At 39.1% G+C, this 21,920-nt stretch overlaps 1 protein-coding gene across 2 annotated transcripts in view; it reads right to left on the bottom strand.

Annotated features, from left to right (window-relative positions):
• Positions 1 to 523, bottom strand: part of LOC136989085 (hepatoma-derived growth factor-related protein 3-like) — a 100,576-nt gene extending 100,053 nt beyond the window's left edge. The window contains exon 1 of one of the 2 annotated variants that reach the window (XM_067287179.1): positions 346 to 522. In XM_067287179.1, the coding sequence (XP_067143280.1) occupies positions 346 to 423 (78 nt within the window). In that variant the 5' untranslated portion in view covers positions 424 to 522. Of the gene's footprint in view, positions 1 to 345 lie in introns of both variants that reach the window. The other variant, XM_067287181.1, reaches the window with a different exon arrangement.
• Positions 524 to 21,920: the final 21,397 nt, after the last annotated feature.

A 21,920-nucleotide genomic window follows, 5' to 3' on the forward strand; every position in this document is an offset into this window, starting at 1 on the left:
AAACAGTGGATATTTTTTTGAGTTTATTAATATGTAAATCGCATACAATTACTGTTAGGAGTTTAGATTATTCACGGTTTAAAAAATGAACGTTACGTTTAACTGACGACTGAAACTCACATTTAAAATCAAAAACATTTGATAGATAATTAAGCTATGTAAACTGCAATATTCTCGCGTTCATATTTAAAAAATAATAATCAAATTTACTAATTTAAGTAGAAAACCGTTGAATATTAAGAGAAATAATATTTTAGTATTAAATCGAAAACTGTTTAAGCCTATATTTAGGGTTAACGTCCTTGTCAAATTTTGGTTGTTTCTCACCCTTTCTACAAAACTTACCCTTGCAGGCCAAGGTGGATATCCTCGCACTTTGGCAAAGACCAGGTCCCCACTTTTATACTGCACTTTTGAACTCATCTCTGTTAAAAATTAATCCGATAAATTCAACATTTATCGTCACGGATCATAAACGATAACTTCCAACGGTCCTCTTAACCCTAAAGCTGAAAAAAACACTCACTCGTTCCCGCCATCTGTCGATACACGTTGAAATTAAATTATGGAATTTGAATATATCAAAATATCAGTAATAATCAACTAATTTATTTTTATATAATAACTAAATGTTGACGTTAATTTTTATACATATTTTTAAAATTTTCTTTTTTATATATTTTATATTTATTTTTGGCACAATTAAAGAAAATATAAATACTTGTTTTTCTTTTATTTGTTTTTTTTTTCATTTTTTACTCTTTCGGTCCTGTTGGCACTAACAGGTAGTACTTTTTATCAATGTGATTCAATTCATTCTGAACGTCGAAGTTTATAACGGTACTTTAATAAAAATATCGCTAAGTGGCGATTTTGATACTATGCAGCGCGACCCCTGATTTATATCAGGGGTCATAACGACAACCCTGAAATATTAGCGGCCGGATGGTCGAGCGGTCAAGGTTAACAGCCTGCCGCCCTGGGGAACCCGGGATCGAATCCAGACTGGTCGAAAAACCCCCAGGAATTTTTTGGGGGGTGGTCCGTCCGGATATGTCGGTCCCCGTCCCTCACCACCCTACCGCACCATTGTGAGCCTGGCCGAACCCATACTGGGCTTGCTAAAAGGGGCCCTCTTAGTGCCCACAGGGCGAAAAGAGTGAAAAAAAACTTGATATGTACATATTTGTTTTCTCTTTTTAGTGATTAATTAGTTGTTATAAACTACCGGATGGCGATTGCAAGTTACCAACTAATTGCTAGCGCTAACATTTGGTAAGGAGAAAAATGGCCGAATGGCTAAGCTGTCCAGATACTAGCTTACCACTCCGGGGACTAGAGATGAAATCCGGACAGGACGATAAATCCGTAAATTTTTCTGGGGTGGTTTGTTCTGGATATGTCGGCCTTGTTTCCCACACCGGCCGGCCCACAATGAAGCGGCCTGGGCCGCTTCATTGTGGGCCAGCCGGTGGGGGTTTGTTTGTTTGTTAAGTTATGGCAACGCAACACTTGGGCGATCTGCCTAGGGGGATGCCTTCAGGAAGGTCTTTTTAAGGAAACGGGCGTTAGGCCGTTTCCTTAAAAACCTATTTAGGCGTTACAGACGTGGAGAAGCACGGAAAACTCCATGTGGCCAGCCCGTCCGAGCAAGGCGCGAATCCACGACCGAACTTCCAGTGTTCAGGGTACGAAGACCGCTTGGCCACTGGTGGCACGCCAGTGGAGACTAGGCCAACATATCCAGGACATATAGACCGGCCGAATCCATAAAGGGTATGTTTAAAAGACCCTCTTACGCCTAGTACTCAGATGCGGAAACGAACGAAGCTGATGGAATAGAAATTTGAAAATTTTCAACTTTTACCGCGGGACGATAAAAATTAGGCCAATAGGAAGGCCGTTTAGCAATGATGTCATAAAAATTACGAAGAAAGATAGCATTTAAACTATGGCGGCCAGCATGGCTGAAAAGGGGATACTATAGATTACCACCTGTAGAATTTCGGGACTTTGAGTTTATATCTGAGCTGAGGGGACCGAGACGAGTTCAACGGTACTCTACTTTTGGGCCGGAGGCAAAAAGTAAGAAAGTTATACTTTTTTTCGGCGATCGCGCGATGACCGGGAGTCGCGTCGCTTTCTCCGCTAAGCCTATCGCGTGTTTAACAGGCAGTCCGGCAAGTCGGCCATATATATCTTCAACACAGGCAGATGTTGATCCACGAGCACACTGATTGTCTACAGTTCGAGTTAAGTCCTTTTTGCACACCCTCGCGTTCGTCGACCTCGGGGGCTACGGCTCCTCAGTCTCGCTATCGCTCGCGGTCGGCTAGTACTACGAGCGCTATCGCGATCGGGAGTCGCGATGCTTGAACAAAAGGAAAAAACGGAAGAGGCGTTCGACTGTTCGTGCTCCCGACAGACTCCCCCGGGAGAGGAGCCGCCGATTGTTTAACGTCACTAGTTATTGATTCACGGTAGTTCTTGAACAAAAGAAAAAAAAGGAAGTAGCATTCGACTGTTCGTGCAATTTCTTGTCTTTCCGAGTGCTTGTTTTTAATTTATTTTCAGACTTTACTGCGAGATGGCAGCACCAGCAACTACGGTGCTGTCTGCATGAAAGCATTAAAAAAAGTATGATAACTTTCTTATTTTTCGTCTCCGGTCCGAAAGTAGGGTATCGTTCAACTCGTCTCGGTCCTCTCGGTTCTGATATATACTCAAAGTCCCGAAATTCCGTAGGTGGTAATCTATAGTATCCCCGTTTTTTCTGTATGGATGTTTGTGTGTGGGGGCACGATTTTGTTCACCCTTTTTGAAGCTTAAAGACAGCTTTTTGTCGAAAATTTCTGAAATTTTGCAGGAAGGTTTCTTTATTAGGGGAATTAATGCTATTAAAGTTTGGTGATTAAAGGTCGAGGGGTGGGAAGATAAAGGGGATGGGAATCTCCAGTATGGTCAAACCTAATGACGATTTTACTTGTTATTAGCATTTACAGTTTTTTATAAAACTCAAAGGTACCCTCAAAATTAAGCTTCTTGCCATTCTATAATAGTTAAAAATATATTTTATTAAAAAACTTTTTATAACAGATGGGGCTACCAAATATTGCCGGGAAAGTTAATTATCTCGTTGCTGGATTTTTTCAAGTGGGTAAGATCTTCGTTGGATTTCTTTCGGAATGCTTTTTATTATTATTATTATTTCATAATGAAATTTCTCGGTTTCTCATCAAACGGAATTACCAGATCTTGGTGGTTATAATAAGGAATATAATGACATGACTATATATTGTTAATTTAATATATATCAATAGTTTCAAAAATGTTGGAGAAGCGGGATGTTCATTTTGACATCCAGCTCTTCTAAATGTCCCAAAAAACCGGTAATGAAAAAGATTCGATTATAATTTTTGTACATTGCTGTAGAAAAATGCAGCAATTAGCAGTATATTTTTAAGTTATTGGTTTGGTTAAATATTTTGGGTACATTCCAGTGTGCATCAAACAGCGCATCGGTGAACCTGTTTTTCTAACTTATCTGTTTGGAAGTTCCTGATAAAATAAGTGATTCTTGGTAAAAAAATTTTCTATAAATCATTTTATAGATATAAATATTTGTTTAAGTGCATAAAGTAATTCTTCATTCAGGCTTTTGTTGGCTTGATATTTAAATACAGTTGTCACATGTTCTGGTTTCGGTAAGGGAATTCTACAATCACGGATAAGTGTCCTGCATCCTTCGTTTATGCATAAATGTTCTACTTTGAGAGTTATAGCCGTAAAATCATAGAAAATGTAAGTATGTAATTTATAGTATTATTTTAATTTCTCGTCAATAAAGTATGGTTATGAAAGCACCAAAAAAGCGTGCGTCATACTTTTTCTATTATGCTTTCTATTTATTGCATACATGCTAGTTACATGTGTAGACAGGGCACAATGGCGGAAAGTGGTTCGGCGCCATTTATTACATTACAAACACGTAGACCAGAGGTCGACAATCTTTGAGCGGTGTTGTGCGGAACCTAAGTTATAGTGTTATTCCGGGTGCCGATATGATTCCACCAATTTTGTATTATATAGTATCAAAATTGATCTGGTTATAAAGAAATTCAAAAATTAATAATTAAAATTTAATTTACTACATTTACTCTATTCAATCAGAGTGCCGCCGAAAATCGTCCCACGTGCCATAGGTAGCCGACCCCTGTGTAAGGTTAGCCGATGGGAGAGAAAGAATGTTACGGCGGTCGAGCGGTCAGACTGTCTTGTGGGAATGGACTGACATCACTGAGACGGGTTACCATCTAAAACCGTTTAATAAACATAAAAATGGAGCTCACAACAACTCTATAAATTCGGCGTAACACCAATCCAAAGAGTGGATCAGTCCGTGCAACAGTTCAATAGTCCCGTCGTTCGTTTAAACTTCCGATGAAGGTGAGGTGGATGGTGTCGGCCCCGAGGCGCACTGCACAACTTGATGTGACGCTTTTCGACGGCGGGATGTACCTGGGCGCAACTCGTCGGGAGCGGAGGTCGGAGACAAAATCGAATCGACGATCCAGATTTCGTTGTTAAACTTTAGCCAGAATCCAGTAGCGGAGCACTCTGAACCAAAGACCAAGAACTCCGAATGTCCTTGAAACGACGATTTTATAATCTTTCTCCCCCAAATCGCCTCTCCATTGGTCTCTCATTGTCACCTGGTGCCAATTCGAAACCCGATGGAGGGCGCTGGAGAGGTCATCGTCGCGACAGAACTTGATTCCTCTCTCGTCGCGTGTTTCTCGAATTCGTTCTTTTCCATTGTTTTAAATACACAGAAAAAACTTCCATTAAACAATGGAAAGCTCCAATTTCGTCCCTTTTAGTCGACCCCGTTCGGGTCCTCACAGGGCACCCCCCTTTCGTTTAAAATGTCGCCACCGGATGCGACATTTTAACCACTGGCTTTTGGCCTCGCGAGCGAATACCGTTTTGAACTTCACTGGGCATCCGACATTGAACTGATAGCTCTCGCGTGGCTATCGAGTTGTAGGAGGTGTCGCGTAACATTGAATAAAAGTTCGGTTTCCTATTGAAACAGCATTTTTTTTCTAACCGGAACTCCCGATTTTTTTTTTTAATTGTTTTTAAACATTTCTGTTTTTCTCTGTAGATTGAGCGATTTATATAAATCTTAAAATCCGATTCTAAATCTCCTAAAAAGCCAAAAAGAGGCAAATACCGACTGCATTCGTGTTCCTGTCCAATTCTGCCGTTTAGGACCACGAACAGTGATTCAATAGATGATTTGTCTCATCTGTCACAACAAGAAGCTGAGCGCAAAAGCTGTTACCTGTGCTTCCGGTATGCTTTCGTACCGGCGTACGTGCAAACCATGTTCGGAAGTCACAATATCTCTCTGTAGCTACGTCTCTAGCTCCCCTTTTTTTTATGTCCGTCTTCTGATTTCGGCGACATTGTCCTAAAGGAGCTTTTGTAGATAACTATGAAGCAATGACGACAATTTCGGTTTTCCTCCTATTATCGTTCATCATCTCCCCTCGTTGTTTTCTGTGCGTCAGAATTTTTTTCTGTGGCAGATGTGATCATCAAGCACACGCATTTTGGGGAAATTTTTTTTTCTTTAAATTGGATTATATGAACCACTCAATCTTTGACAAATTCATCAGTGTTCCGTTCGTGACATTTTTTTTTTTTTTTTTTTTTTTTTTGACAATTCTTGGTTTTCCGACAATTTGGAATTTGAAAAACGCGTTTCGTCATTGAACTTTCAGGATCTACAATGAGTATTTTACACAGATGTAAATTCGTTCGCGACAATTCTGTTCACCAGGGCGATTGTTTTTCACATTTTTTTTTTTTTTTTTTTTTTGGTATGGTGGCCTCTTCCCTACGGAGAGCTCACCATTTACATCGCGTAAATAGGCCGATAGGCGTAGGCGGCGGCAGGCGCTCGCGACCCTGAATTTGTGACGTTGACGCGCCCCCTTCTCCTTCGCTTCTGCGGAGAGGTTCCACCGTTTGCCCGTGCCTATGGGTTCGTGGCAACACCCAAGGATACTCGTCCGCGGGTCCTTGACTCCGCAAAGCGTATCGGTGTGTCGGTTGTGCCACGGTGGTTGGCTGACTACTCTCTATCGCTGCCGCGGGCTCTGCCTGATCTGGCTGTATTGACGTTAGGATAAATTCATCCCAGGGGGTCTACTGTTTCGGAGGCTTGTGGTTCCGAAGCCGAAGTCTCGCATTGAACCGTCTCTGGCCTTTGTTCGCCGGTGTATAAAGATGCAAATTCCATTCTCGCGATAGCAGGTTTCAGACGATTTGCGTGAACGTGTAACTTCTTACCCGTTTGGATATGTTGGACGACGAAGTCCACTGGACTAGTCTCCGCTATAATCCTATACGGTCCCTGCCATCTAGGTGCCAATTTCTTTTTCAACCCAGTTGGGACTACTACTTCAGTCACAAAGACTCGGTTTCCAACTAAAAATTTATGGGGTTTATTTTTGCGCTGCTGGTATCCCTTCCTGTCCAGCGCGGCCTTTTCCGCGTGCTCTTGAGCTAATTGGTGAGCCAAAGCCAACCTCAACCTTAGCTCGCTCGCATAGTTCTCACTAACATCATAGCTTGGTCTGCTAGGTTCAGTGACCACGTCGAACGTATAAACCGGATCTCTCCCATATACTAAATAGAATGGGGTCTCATTCGTGCTGGAATGCACGGCGGTGTTGTATGCGAACAGCGCAAACGGGACCATCTCGTCCCAGTTGTGTTGGTCTGCATCGGTGTAGTGTGTCAATATATCTACTAGAGTTTTATTTAAACGCTCTACCATTCCATTGCATTGGGGGTGGTAGGCAGTAGTAAGCAATCTTTCTATTCGCAAAAGCTCGCAAACCTCGCGCATCATCCTCGAGGTGAAATTTGCGCCTCGATCGGTTAGTAGCTGTTTTGGAACCGAGTGTCTCAGGATTATGTGCGTAACAAAAGCCTTAGCGACTGTCCTGGCTGTGACGTCGGGCAACGGCACTGCCTCGGCCCATCGTGAGAAACGGTCCACGAAAACCAGTAGATATCTATTGCCATTATGGGTAGTGGGAAAGGGAGCTTGAATATCAAGAGCTGTCCTCTCGAATACCTTAGTAATTCGGGGAAAAATTTGCAAGGGTGCCTGATGCCCGTGCTGCGGTCTCTTTCGCATACTACATTCCTGACATGACTGACAATAGTGAGCTATGTCCTTGTTCATGTCGGTCCAGTAAAATTGAGTTTGCGATTTTTTTTTTAATTTCTTCGTTCCCAGGTGTCCTGAACTAGGGATGTCGTGAAACGTCTTCAAGACATATTCGACCATGTTTCTGGGTATAACCAATCTGTCCCATAATTCATTTCTGTCAGGGTTAGACTTCCTATGATACAACGTCTGTTCTGCATCTAAGTAGAATTCACTACTCTCGGGACTCGGACTCTGTTCTTGTGACGTGGAAAGGTCGGTTAATCGCCGTCTAATCTCTACACAAAAGGGATCTTTTTGTTGTTGTTCTCTGATCTGGGCTTTGCTGAATATTGGGAGTAACTCGTCAATGGAGGCAATCGGTACTCTACTCAATGCATCGGCATTGGTGTGCGCCTTTCCTGGACGATGAACTATTTCAAACTGGTACTCCTGCAGAGCCAGATTCCACCTGCTCAACCTTGAGCTCTCGTCCTTCACGTTGATAAGTCATTTTAGAGGCCGGTGATCGGTTATAATTTTAAACTTCCGACCATACAAATATGGTCTAAAATACTTTATAGCCCAGATGATGGCTAAACACTCCTTCTCCGTCGTGCTGTAGTTTCGCTCGGCCTTCTTGAGCAAGCGGCTCGCGTAAGCCACTGGAAGTTCGCCGCTTTCATTCTCCTGCGACAACGCAGCGCCTATTGCTACATTGGATGCGTCTGTTGCTATAATGAAGGGTCGACTAAAGTCAGGCGATCGCAGAAGTGGAGCAGAGGTCAACACTTTCTTCAATCTCTCAAAAGCTGACTCCTGTTCCTCTTGCCATTGGAATTTCGTGTCTTTCTTCAAAAGCTCGGAGAGGGGCTTTGACATTTTCGCGTATTGGGCTATATGTCTTCGATAGTATCCCGTCAATCCCAAAAATGCTCGGACATCTCGCTCATTTCTCGGACGTGGGAAGTCTCGAACAGATTCTATTTTTCCCGAATCCGGTCGGATTCCCTCTTCTGAGACCTCATGTCCCAAAAATTTTATCTGTCTCTTTAAAAAGTGACATTTCCTAGGTTTAAGTTTTAATCCCGCTACGGCTAATCTCTGGAAGACTAGTTCTAACCTCTCTAGATGGGAGTGGAAGTCGGGACTAAACACAAGGATGTCATCCATATATACTAAGCATATTTCGTTCTTCAGCCCACTTAATATCAAATCTGCGCACCTTTGGAATGTGGCAGCTGCGTTGCATAAACCCATCGCGAGGCGATTAAAGTGGTAATGCCCCGATGGAGTACTGAACCCCGTTTTCTCTTTTGAATCCGGGCTCAGCGGCAGTTGCCAATAGCCACTCAACGTGTCATGAGTAATATTTGGTCTTGCCCAATAAGCTCAATGATTCCTGAATCAATGGTAAGGGGTATGGATCTACCTTTGTCACTTTGTTTAATTGCCTATAATCTACCACAAATCGATAGCTCGAATCAGCTTTCTTAACTAATAAAGCTGGCGATGACCATGGGGAGCTGGATGGTTCAACTATCCCACTCTCCATCATGTCTTCAATTAATTTGTCCATAACTTCTCGCTGCGCATAGGGAATGCGATATGGAGCCCGATAGAGTGGAGGACTATCGCCCGTATCTATCTTATGCTCGGTCAAATTGCAATAGCCCAAGTCAAAATCATCCCTCGCAAATACCTGTCTGTATTTATACAATAGGTCCAGCAGAGGGGTCAGTTTGTCCTTCCCTATTTCGCTTAAATCGAATAAATTTGCTACTTGAGCTCTAGTTAACTCTTTTCCCTTAGGACGTAATGCATTATTTCGTTCGCCCATTTCCTTTGTTTCTTCCTCCGCCTTAAAAAAGGTGCCTACTTTACTTCCTCTATTTAATTTAATAGGTTGAGTTGCAACATTCATAATTCTAATCGGTATTTTACCGCGGTGTTGTGTTTTCACTAAGATCCCTGCTATAAACGTTTCTTCTCGGTCTAAGGTGCAAGGTTCTACTACTCCTACCTGGTTAACGACTTCTCCTCTCACATTTCCTTCCACAATGACTTCCGATCGCGGAGGAATTACGCAATCGTTTAACAACACGACGTCTTTCGGAGCGTCATCTTCCCTTTTGTTTTTTCTAACTGCTGATCTTTGGTTTAGAGTTTCTAAATTGTTTCTCTGTTTGTTTATCTGCACGCGGCTACCTTTTCTTTTTCTTTTATACTTGTTACATTTATTAAACTTGTTCCTAACTTCGCTAACATTGTCTAATCGTGTCACATTTTCCTCGACCCTAACGTGTTGCTTCTTCTCTTTCTGTCCATTATCCCTTGTTTCTAATCTTCGCGGATTACTAACATTGTTGTGAAAACTCGCTAATCCCCAAAAGGTTATCTCATCTCCCGTTGGGAATATTAGCTTCGCATTTTTAATGAATATGGTTATATCATATTTCTCAATCATATCTCTTCCTAAAATTCCCTCATTTGGTTCGGTTATTTTAGGATCTACCACGTAACAGTCGTGCGAAAACGCTAGGTTACCGATTTTAAATTTTATGTTATATTTTCCCATTGTTTCTATTTCATGCCCTGTTACGCTTATTAAATCTACCGCGCTCGTTTCCGCTTTCTGCAATTTGCTCAAATCAGGAAAGAGAGATTTAGATACTAATGTAACGGCTGCGCCCGTATCTATTGTTAGTCGCGTACTTTTGCTTTCTATTTCGCAGACTAAGGTACACGGTGGTAATTCCAGCGGAGAATCCTCACTCTTTGATCTCCCGATTCCCGCTAATGGGATTGCATTGCGCGCTTCTTCCCGTAAACGTTCCAAGTCGCGTGGTTGTTCTCTAACTTTAACCGAAATAACTCTATCGCCGCGATTCCCTTTTGAATTATCTCGACTTTCTTTCCTCTGATAATCGGCTTGCTCGCAGCTTCCTTCTGAACTTGGCAAGGCTAGGCATTTGCTGGCGGTCGCCCTAAACGATGTTCGCCGCGTCGCGTAACTCCTTTCCGGCCAATCCTGACCGTACCGCGCCGAAAAATAAGGTGTTTGTTCCCAATTTTGGTCTTCCTGTTGCTCAAACTGCCTATATTGTGCCTGATAAAAAGGAGCACGACCCGTATATTGTAAATACGATGGGTTTGAAAAGGGTGCTATCGGGGTCTGTCTCCTAGACACCGACTGATCGCACTGATTAAATTCCGGCCATACCTGATATGGATGGACAAAAGGCAAGGGTTTTTCCCTGTCTACTTGTCCCGTTAGGGAAAAGGATTCGGTCCGCGGTATTGCCACAACGGCCTTGGATAGAAATTCGCGGGAGGTGGCCTAAATGATCACCCACCCGGCGGTGTAGAAAAGTTCGGAGGGTGTGGTTGGCGTTGCCCGCTCAAATAATTCTGCGCTTTTTCCCTTTCGAAATTGGGTTTAGTAGCGGATTGGGGTGTTTGCCTAAATTGCGTGTACGCGTCCTTGCGAGGATTATTTATTGGTTCTTTTGAAGTGCGCTTCTCAAATCTTTTTCTTAAATCTTCGAGTTGTCTCGAAATTTGCTTGATTTTCGCATCCAGCGCGGGTTCTTGGTCTACGTTTTTGTTCTCCCTTTCTATTGCGTGATCGTCCTGCGTTTCCTCTACGCCCGCAACCAAATTCCTATTTTTCCCCGTCAGCTGTTCCATCGTTTCCTCCCTAATCGCTATCCTTAATGCTTCTGCAAATGTGGGAGGGTCTTGTGCCATAACATTTCTTTTATGCTTCTCGTTTAGTCTGTACAAAAATTGGACACGAAGCTTTTCATCTAGCTCCCGCTGCTGACATTGTCTTATGGTTGCGCGCTCCTGCTCTGTCGTTCCCGTGTGTTGGATGGTCGTCGCGCTGGCGAGAGTTTGCAACCTAACCGCAAATTCTTGCACCTTTTCTTCCCGTCTCTGGACGCAAGCGTGAAATTTTTGCACGCGAATCGAATACGGTTCTTGGTCAAACCTCTGCACCATTAATCGTCGAAACTCGTCGTACGCGATGACGCTTTTCATCTGCATGTCCCTCCATGCAAAATCTCTGGCTATGCCTGCTAGTTTGCATTTCGCGATGCCTAATTTCTGTTTCGCGGTCCATCCCGCTAAGCTAGCTACCTCGTCCAACGTATCGAAAAAGTCGGAGATGCGCCCGCTTTCACCGGAAAAGGTTGGAATCATCCCACCAAACGCCGCGATTGAGCCTCCGCCTACTTCCCGCGTTTGTGATGGGGCAAATGGAACACCTGTCTCAGTAGCCATGTTCTGACCCACGTTTCTTTCTCACTCCGTAAATTTTGTGTCGGCTTCCTCGGGATTCTGGCGGACGGTACTGCTACCTTTCCCCACCAGCGTGACTTGGGCCGAAAGATCCCGCTTTACTGACACCAGTGTAAGGTTAGCCAATGGGAGAGAAAGAATGTTACGGCGGTCGAGCGGTCAGACTGTCTTGTGGGAATGGACTGACATCACTGAGACGGGTTACCATCTAAAACCGTTTAATAAACATAAAAATGGAGCTCACAACAACTCTATAAATTCGGCGTAACACCAATCCAAAGAGTGGATCAGTCCGTGCAACAGTTCAATAGTCCCGTCGATCGTTTAAACTTCCGATGAAGGTGAGGTGGATGGTGTCGGCCCCGGGGCGCACTGCACAACTTGATGTGACGCTTTTCGACGGCGGGATGTACCTGGTCGCAACTCGTCGGGAGCGGAGGTCGGAGACAAAATCGAAGCGACGATCCAGATTTCGTTGTTAAACTTTAGCCAGAATCCAGTAGCAGAGCACTCTGAACCAAAGACCAAGAACTCCGAATGTCCTTGAAACGACGATTTTATAATCTTTCTCCCCCAAATCGCCTCTTCATTGGTCTCTCATTGTCACCTGGTGCCAATTCGAAACCCGATGGAGGGCGCGGGAGAGGTCATCGTCGCGACAGAACTTGATTCCTCTCTCGTCGCGTGTTTCTCGAATTCGTTCTTTTCCATTGTTTTAAATACACAGAAAAAACTTCCATTAAACAATGGAAAGCTTCAATTTCGTCCCTTTTAGTCGACCCCCGTTCGGGTCCTCACACCTGATACAGACAATAGGCCTGGTTCTGTCTAAGGTCCAGGCCTGTTGTCTACATGTTTTAAGTTTGTACTTATTATCCCGGCAATTTCTATCAAATTATTTGTGTAACATAATTTATGAAATAAAGGTAGATATACTGTGGAAAAGTATTTAATGCTTAAAGAGAATGCAAAACTTATTACAATAAATTTTGACAATTACTTTACAATTGAATAAAATTTTCCAAATCCAGTATGAATTTCTCGAAGAAAAGCATCAAAATTATTCAAAGTACTTGATGATGATAAATTTTTATATCATAAATCCAAAAGAAGTATCGAAAGAAGTTTCGAGTACGAACTTTTTGCTCAATATGTTGCGCGAAATAAAAAAGGATTTGGGAGCCATTGAGCTTTTCTGTCACTTGCGTATAATTAAGAAAACGTTAATCAAATGCTTTTAAATTTTCACGAAACATGGAATTTTGAAAACAATTTAATGTCTGTATTTATAAATTTACTAAATTTTGTATAAATTTACTAATATATATCATATCTTCAAATTCTGTTAATCACAATTTCCTGCATTATCCAGAGATCGATTATTTTGGTTGATAGTCATCCAGTCGTACATATAATCGTACTTGAAATTCAAGCGATGAAACAAATCTGTGAATTTTCTGCGGAGATACCTAAAATCAGGAACTTCTTCAAATTTTAGACTTCTACAATAGCGCAGATAATTGGCAAATTCATCTGGAAATCCATTGCACAGTGTTTCGATAGAAGTAGATGCTTTCTTTTCGAAGACTTTTTTGAGCATTTGTTCGCTAGTCGCAACAACCAATCCATCCCAAGGAAGATATCCTCGAACGAAATATATTAAGACATAACCTAGATTCCATGTCATCGCGTCGACTTTGTTCAATTCCTGAATGAACATTTAGGCTAACATAGGAAACTGTTCCTGTTAAATTTTTACCTTCTTTGTACTCGATATGTTTGTCGTCGAATTTATACATTTTAGATAACCCAAAATCGGTGACAAATACTCTGTTACTGAATCGATTTAAACCCATCAAAAATTGCCGGGTTTGATGTCTCTGTGAATAATATTCTTCGAGTGGATGTACTGTAGACGGGTAATCAATTGATCGGCCAATGGCAACACAGTTTTAATACTAAATCTTCTTCCGCAATAGTTAAATAGATCTTTGAGGCTCGGACCGAGTAAGTTCATGACTAAAGCATTATATTCTTTATATTTTCCAAAACATATAATGTTGGGATCACCATATCCTCCTTGCAAGGTATTATAAACTATATACTCAATCAAAAGTTGCGAGCGATTAAGAGTAAAAGTTTCTAACTTAATCTCGGAGTTAAGTAGGTGGAAGTCAAGACCGGATATGAAAACCGTAGGAGCAAGAGGCCCCCCGATTAACTATAAACGAACGTCCGACGAAAATCAGAAGTCACGTTATTTCAATTCAAATATTTCCTCCTGGAAGGTGTTAGATAGATGACCGGCACGACTTTATTGTTAAAGGAAAAAGTATGATGTAGAGGAACAGGAGAAAGCCATTACTAATTTGAGTAGAGAGCATATTTTAAATTAAATAAATAAAAAATATAATAATAAAAAATTGCAGTCCGGCATTGTGACATCATCACAATACTGGGCTGCAATATAAATGAGCAATTATTTAATTGCTCATTTATATTGTTTTCTTTATCAAAATCCCTATTTTTTCATTGATTTACTACCCGGTAAACTTAAATATTTTGTTAGAAGGAAGTTAAAAAAACGATCTAAACATAAAATTTGGTAAATCTCGCTTATAATCAAATTTATTTTTATATTGCGTAGTATTACAAAATTGTGTAGAAGTTATATTGGAATTTTCTGTGCAAAAATGAGTCAGCTAGTTAATAAATATTTTCGCTTATATCATATATCAAAATTCGTAGAATCATTTAATGAAGAGATGGTTAAAAAAACGTGGTCCGAAAATGATTTTAAAATGAAAATGTATAATCGCACAATATTAAAGAAAAAATAACTTTTACATAATAACTCTTGGATGTCTTGTTTTGAAGTTTAATGACAATACAAAAATATTAGATTTTTGAGTCCATCCTTTCATCCAATTTCACATCAACTACAGAAGTAACAGTTATAGTAGCTCGAAGAAAAACTTCGTTAAAAAGACAATTAATAGCAGAAAAAAGTTTTTTACAAAGTTAAAACGATATTAGACGTCAGCCTTTCCTTGTAGGATCTAACGCCTTTACATTAAAAACAAAAGTATAATTTTCTCACCATACTATTAAATCTTTAGCCTTTATAACTGGTCTGGCCCTCTAGTGGTTTTTCTGCTATTAATTGTCTTTTTAACGAAGTTTTTCTTCGAGCTACTATGACTGTTACTTCTGTGGTTGATGTGAAATTGGATGAAAAGATGGACTCAAAAATGTGATATTTTTGTATTGTCATTAAACTTAAAAAAAATAACTTTTTAATTCATTTATTAATATTATTTTGTAATTAACAAACACTACGCACTTACATACATTAAAACAAAACTTTTGTTTTAAATTTATTAATTCATATTATAGTTATATGCAATACCACGTAAATATTCTATTATATTTTCCCTACGAAATTTGAAATTTTCAAAATCCTTTAATTATTGGACTTCATCGTTAACTTCTACGTTTACGTTAATGTTGAAAACTTGTTACTGCTCTTTCGTAATCAACATCACATACTTTTTAAATTTACCGTAGCCCGTTTATAAAAATCCATGAATTTGAATACTTGTGATTTATATTTTATAAATATTTACAAAAAGAAAAAAAATTCTTTATATCGTATGCTTGTTAAGCATACAAAAATTTTTCAGTTTCTGTCGCCCAATTAGCCGCTGCCCAGCTGTCGTGTACCCATTAAGATTGTTAATCATCATATTATGATTTAGTCCCAGAAAAAATTCCTAATAACTATGCCGGGCCATTTTTATATCGAATCTATTTAATCATGTGCTTCTTGTAGAGGGAAATAGAGGCAGTGTCGCGTGTAATTGGTTGCAGTTGTTAAGTCAAAGTTTGACAGCTGCAGCCAATTACTGTGATGGTTTTCCTACTTCTAAGCGCATGCATCAATTTCATTTTAAAATGAACTTGATCTCTTTTTCACTGATTGTGACACCATTTATGATAAAACCGATATCTTAAGGCCAGTGTTACCAATCTTGAGAACTTTGCTGAAATTTGAAGAAAATAATCTGTCAAGAGGAAACTACAGTAGAGCGTCGATAAGTGGAACGTCGGTAAGTGGAATGGCCGGAAAGTGGAACGATTTTCAGTCGGACTGTGTCGTGCTGAATCGAATGTTTTTGATACTAAATTTACTTCTAAAGTATAATTTGCACGTTTTTTATATTCTTTAATATATTTATTTTGTTTGTACAAAATGCAGAAATAATTTTTAACGATACGATAGCCTCGATGATTATTATAAAAATTTTCGTTAGGCTTAAAATCGACGAAAATTCAACACGAAGCGACACGCAACGGAGAAAAATTCAACAGGAAGCGATACGCAACGGAGAAAAATTTGAACATCGGACAGGTTAATGTATTTTTTCGTACAAAGTCGGAAACTGGAACAAATCATTAACTGGAAGGACCCCAGTCCCCAATTGGTTCCACTTATCGACGCTCTACTGTATCTTGAATAGGCTTGTTCTTTTGAAGAATTTTGTTATATTTTATTTAATTCAAATTTAAAAGATGGCATACGGTAGTAAAACTCTCTAAATCAGGTAGGATGGCCGAGCGGCTAAGGTGGCAGTTTACCACTCTTGGGACTCGAGATCGAATCCGGATAGGTCGAGGAATTTTTCGAGGTTTAGTCCGTTCGAATATGTCGAACCCCATCCCTCACCACCTGGTCGCCTCATTATGGGCATGAGCGAACTCATAATGGGCTTACTAAAGAGACCTTCTTAGTGCCTATAGGGTGGAAAATATAAAATATATTTTTGTATATATATATAGTGGTAACTTGTACTTCAAACGCTGAATTCTTTGTCATAGTTAGCGTTCGAACTCGACAAAATTTCTTCGGAGTTCGAACTGTGCATGCAGTAAAAGAATGTGTTCGAACCATAAACACAAGTCATCTCTCGCTCTCGTGTTTTCAGTGCTTTTTTCCCACTTCGTTTTTGATATGTTTGGTTATATATCGTGTGTGTTGTTCGTCGATCTTTAGTCGTCATATCGGAAAACTCGACACATTTTCACTTCTCCTTGGGGTATCAACTCATGCGGACTCGACTGTGATAACAATATCGAGCAATTATTTATGTGGCATCGTCACAATGCCGGGCTGCAATTTTTAATCATATTTTTTGTTTATTTAATTTTAAATAAATGCTCTCAACCTCAAATTATTAGTAGTGTCTTGCCCCTGTACGACATACTTTTCCTGTTAGCAATATAGTCGTGCAGGTCATCTATCTAACTTCTTACAGAGGGGAAAATTTTTGAATTGAAATAACGTGACTTCCGGTTTTCATCGGAAGTTTGTATATTAATCAGAGTCTGCTTTCCGGAATCTTTTCAGATTGGTCTCAGCTTTCACGTGGCTAAGTCAGTTCTCGAGATTAAGGAAAGACCGATAGCGTGACTGACAGCAGTAGGAATTTATAAGTCTACAATTTTTGAAAATTGTATGAGGCTGCGTACGTAGTAGTGATCATGCCATCACTGAAATTCGCGTTGAAATAATTTTTTAACGAAAAAAAAATAGAAACTAAAAATAATTTTTTTTTTTTTGTATGAAAACGCGACGCGAAGTTATGAACAATAGAAGAATGTAAGTCTTAAGATCGACCATCTTCGGTTGGAGGATCGAATTAAACATCAATTTTGACCTCTCCCGTGATAAAAGCTGATAACTCATTACCCATTAGTAGTGATTAACCTCTTAGAAAGCGAATACGAGGAAAAGCGAACAATCGGAATTGGCGATTGAGGATAGAAATTAATAAAAACCCAGGAATTCAAGGACGTGACTTCTCCCGAAGGTTCCAGTGTCAGACGAATTGTTGTGTGTTTGTGTGTGAGCATATTCGTCTCCGTCTCCCGTCCTCGGATCGACATTTTCCCCATCACCTGAAGTCGACCTCATCGTCCCGGAGTTCGAGACGTTGAAGGAACTCTCATTTGCAAATCACGGACAATCCTTTTGGAACTATCTTGGAGGCTCAGAGGCCGCCGCCGACTTTGAACTTCCAAGATCGCAGAAATCTTGTAAGCTTCTTTCGTGTCGAATAAACAGCTAGCTGTAACCGTAGAGTCTCTCGGTACCGATCGCACCCACATACGACTCTTTACGACCCTCGTCAGTCTTGACCATCGCGTCCTCGTCGGAGACGTTACAACTGCAATGCAATAATCATGCGATAAAATAATGATTATAACAATGTTGCACATAAAAGCCAAACGAAAATTTCAAAGGTTCGAAACTACATTGTCTAACTTCAATGCCCAGGGTCTTATTCACTCAGCTATCACCACGCTTGGATATGAAACGTCCAAAGACTTATAAGCTTAACACTAAATTTTCAGATGCCCATTTTTTTAAATCGCTTGAGAAGTGGGTCTTATTATTTGGACACGGAGCATTTTGTGTTTAAGACTACGTGCTCACCAAAGTTCCGTTCGAATCGGAGACTCGAACGTCTGGTCCTCTCCTTGTGAGTGACAGTGTAACATGATACTTTTGCTTTCCAGACGCCAAACTGATAAGGCTACCGGCACCTGCATTAATTAGGAAGTTAAACCGGTGGCGATAAATAATTTGAAGTGGCGAAAAAAATTAAAAACTGGCGAAATAGTGGTGATATTTTTAAACTTTCTAGAGCAATCCCTGCTAGTCTCTTAATCATGTTAAAATTATAAACAGAATTGTTGTAATGAATTATGTAAAAATTTTACTAACCTGTTTTTTTGAAACTTTTGTTTTCTCTCCATTTACGTCGAATTTCATCTATTCTTCTACGTACTGTACTAGCACTACTCATTTTCTTTGAAAATTAGATTTCCGTAATTACGTTTTCCGTGAGAAGTAACAGTCGAATCTATCCTTCCTTCAATTATTATTTTTCTTCTTTGCTTCCATCTATCAACGCCTGGTAAAATGATACCTTCTTTTTCTCTCTTCCATTTTATCACCGAAACTCACGTCGGAGAGAACTCGCGTCATTTGAAAGTTCCCGACTGTTGGACGAAGAGTATACTCTCGAAATCAGATCACTGATATTTTTCGTAAATAGTAAATCCAAATACGTTGAGCTTCGAAAATTGCAGATACGATATGTCGTGAATTTGTCTTATTTAATTACGTCGCGAGAATACCACGTTGTAACCAACGACACTTTCGTGAATCTGGACCCAAGCGCGTAACCACAAAATGTATAGTGTGTATCGTGAATTTTGCAAAATGTATCGTAAATTTTGAGACATTTTGAGTTATCCACTACAATATTCCCAGTGCCTTATCCCTTTAACGCCCGAGTGAACATTTTGTAACTAAAATATGTTGCAAATAAAATTCCACAGAAGTCTCCATGTAAAATATGTAGTCATTGTAATGATTCACCCCGGTTATATCATTTTGAAATGCGAACTTTACGAATTCCTGTACCTAATAAAATATGTTCAAAACGAAAATGGAAAGTTGTGAGTACGGTGTATCCAAATTACTTGAGGAAAGTTGGAGAAATTTGTATAACTGTTTGAGGAATCAAATTCAGATCAGGTTCGCCATTCTAGTTGTGGTCCTTTTGAAGTCTAACGTTTTTATTCAATTATTTGTTTTTAGGATGCTTGTTTTCTAAGTTATTTCAATGGATTGATTTAAATGGATGATCTTATATACCAGGGGTGGCCAACTTTTGTGCACATAAGATCTACTTTTTATCGTAAAAATGTGTCGCGATTGACTTGTTGTCATAGGCATAGTCTAAGTGGGGAGGGGGAAGTGTGAAATACATACTATGTTTATACACTGTTTCAGTAAGAAGTGCTTATGAGTTGAAAATATATCTCGACTCATAAGCACTCACTGCTTATGAGTCGAGTCATAACTGCGTGCATACAGTTGCGTTCGGTTACAAATATAATACATTAAGTCAAGACATCGCTAGCGATCGACCAAAATTGGCTTGGCGATCGATCGGTCGATCGCGATCGACTTGTTGGCCACCCCTGTTATATACCACGTATATAAAATTGAATTCACATCTATCTTTTCGAGTATCACATGGAATCGACTGAACTAATTTCTTTGAAACTTTCTATTAATACACATATTTAGGATAATCCTGGAAAGATATAATACCTGGTTCTTATCAAATCCTTCGTATAAATAGGAAGTCTTTTCCAGAGGCCGATGGGTATGAAGTGTATCATGAAATTTGAATATAACAGGTTGATGTGTTCATTAATGAGCAAAAGTAGGCATGCTGGTCAGCTTGTTATTTCAGCAAAAGTATGTAGCACTAAATGTATTGTCATTGTCATTTTCATCAGTGTGACATTATCATTGAGTCCCTAGAATTTCTTTAGATATAAAATTGTTCTTGATCGGATTTATTATATTATAAGTTTGTTATAAATATTGTACATATTCTTTTTTGATATATACATTTTTATACGTGTTTTTATATAATCATATTACCTTTACTTTAATGTATCATTTTCCGAGCCAGACGGTGATTCTCAGGTAGTTATCAATAAAACGCAGTCTTAAAGATTTTATTTTCTGTCAGTAAAAAATAGCATTAATTTTACAGGACTTGGAATTACTACAGGCACCTAAGTTTTCTTCGGTCTTCGGAAAAATCTCAGCTTTCTCCTCTGAACTCTCTTAATTTATATGATTAGAAAAATATAGATCACGTGTCGTAGATGAAACATTGATTGTAATTGGCTATGTGGCAGTGAAACGATGATCACGGTCACCGTAAAAATCTTCGTAATAAAAAGTAACGGTCACCGATCATCGATCGATACCGGAAAATCACTGGATCTCTCATTACTAGGGGCACGTTTGGAAATTCTAACAGATGTTATAGGTAACTGCTGGTAATTACCAGAGCGTTTAGAAAATGTAACCTGAATAACCAACAGCGTTTAAAAATCACGGTTATGACGTCACCGGTTGTTCTGAAGTACTTACGGAAGTAACCACCCGCTAACTGAATTAATCGGAAGTGCTGGATATTACGTGAAGATCACGTGCAAGTTCTGAGACACGTGATTTAACGTTCCGTGGTTTTGGTTTAAAAGGTTACACCTGAAAATTCGTTATTGTTTCAACTTTCAAGATAGAAGACAATGAATTGTCAAATGATAAAGGGCAGAATATAATTGCAAGTGTCAAGTGTAAGAGTAATATTAGCTGAACTACGCATACTTACTTTGGTATAGAAATAATTAATATTATTGTTAACTTTGTTATTATTATTATTAAAAATTATTATTGCTGTCATTAAAAGTACAATGTAACTTAATCAAGTTTGCTTTGTTAATAAAGAAACATTAACAATAAAATTATCGAAACAGAAGTCTCAGGAAAAATTTTATTTGGTATCGCTATTTTACTTGTATCAATCCTTAGATATCCCAGACAAATTTCTTAATAGTTTCAGATATTCAGTTATTTCCTCCGATTTTCTTAACTTTCTAGCTTTACTAGCTTACTGTTGAGGTCTTGGAGTTTTCGCTTATTTAACGAACGTTTGTTTAATATGAACAAAGCGTCATTAGTTTGTATGGGGCATGGGGGTAGGGCGGACCTCTTTAGCTTTTCGATTTTTTGAACAAATGAAATACGTAGAATGTTTCTTTATTAATTAAAAAATGTTAAAGATTTTATTTTTCTGTCAGTAAAAACAACGTTAAATTTTAATTACTATGGATCCCTAAGTTATCTCTGGGCTCGGGGGAAAATCCCTAGTTCCCCTCTCTTGACGGCCTCTATGAGGACTTATGTTTAATTGTAATGTTTTATTTCTGTAGATGTGTTATTTGCATGTCAAATTTGAGTTATATCTGTTTATTTTTCAAAAAATAATTTTCGGATTTTAAGTTAATTCTGCACACTGCGAATATGCAATTTGATAATTTACAACTTTTAATACATTTTAATCGTCATTTATATTTTATAAAAAAAATTTAAGCTATATTTAATTACATTTTATCAAAAGGAGATTTATTATTTTTATCGAGAGAGAATTTAAAAGTCAAGTTTTATAAACGTTACTAAACACACACTATAATAATTTCAATATATTATTTAAGTTAAACATTATTTTCCATAATAAATTTTTCAAATGACGTAAGTATTTTATTAAAATAAAAATCTACAGATATAATTCTTTTTATTTAACAACTAAAGAGGAAGCCTGAATTTTCTTAATTGTTCTTACGATGGAAAACAAGAAAATATAATGGTAACGCTATTAGACACGATTGTGTGATACTTTATTTCATACTGAAATTTTATGTACTTTGACAATTAGAAACAAACGCCAAC

Source organism: Centruroides vittatus, unplaced genomic scaffold (assembly GCF_030686945.1).
Source record: "Centruroides vittatus isolate TY-2023 unplaced genomic scaffold, ASM3068694v2 scaffold_435, whole genome shotgun sequence".
NCBI lineage: Eukaryota > Metazoa > Arthropoda > Arachnida > Scorpiones > Buthidae > Centruroides > Centruroides vittatus.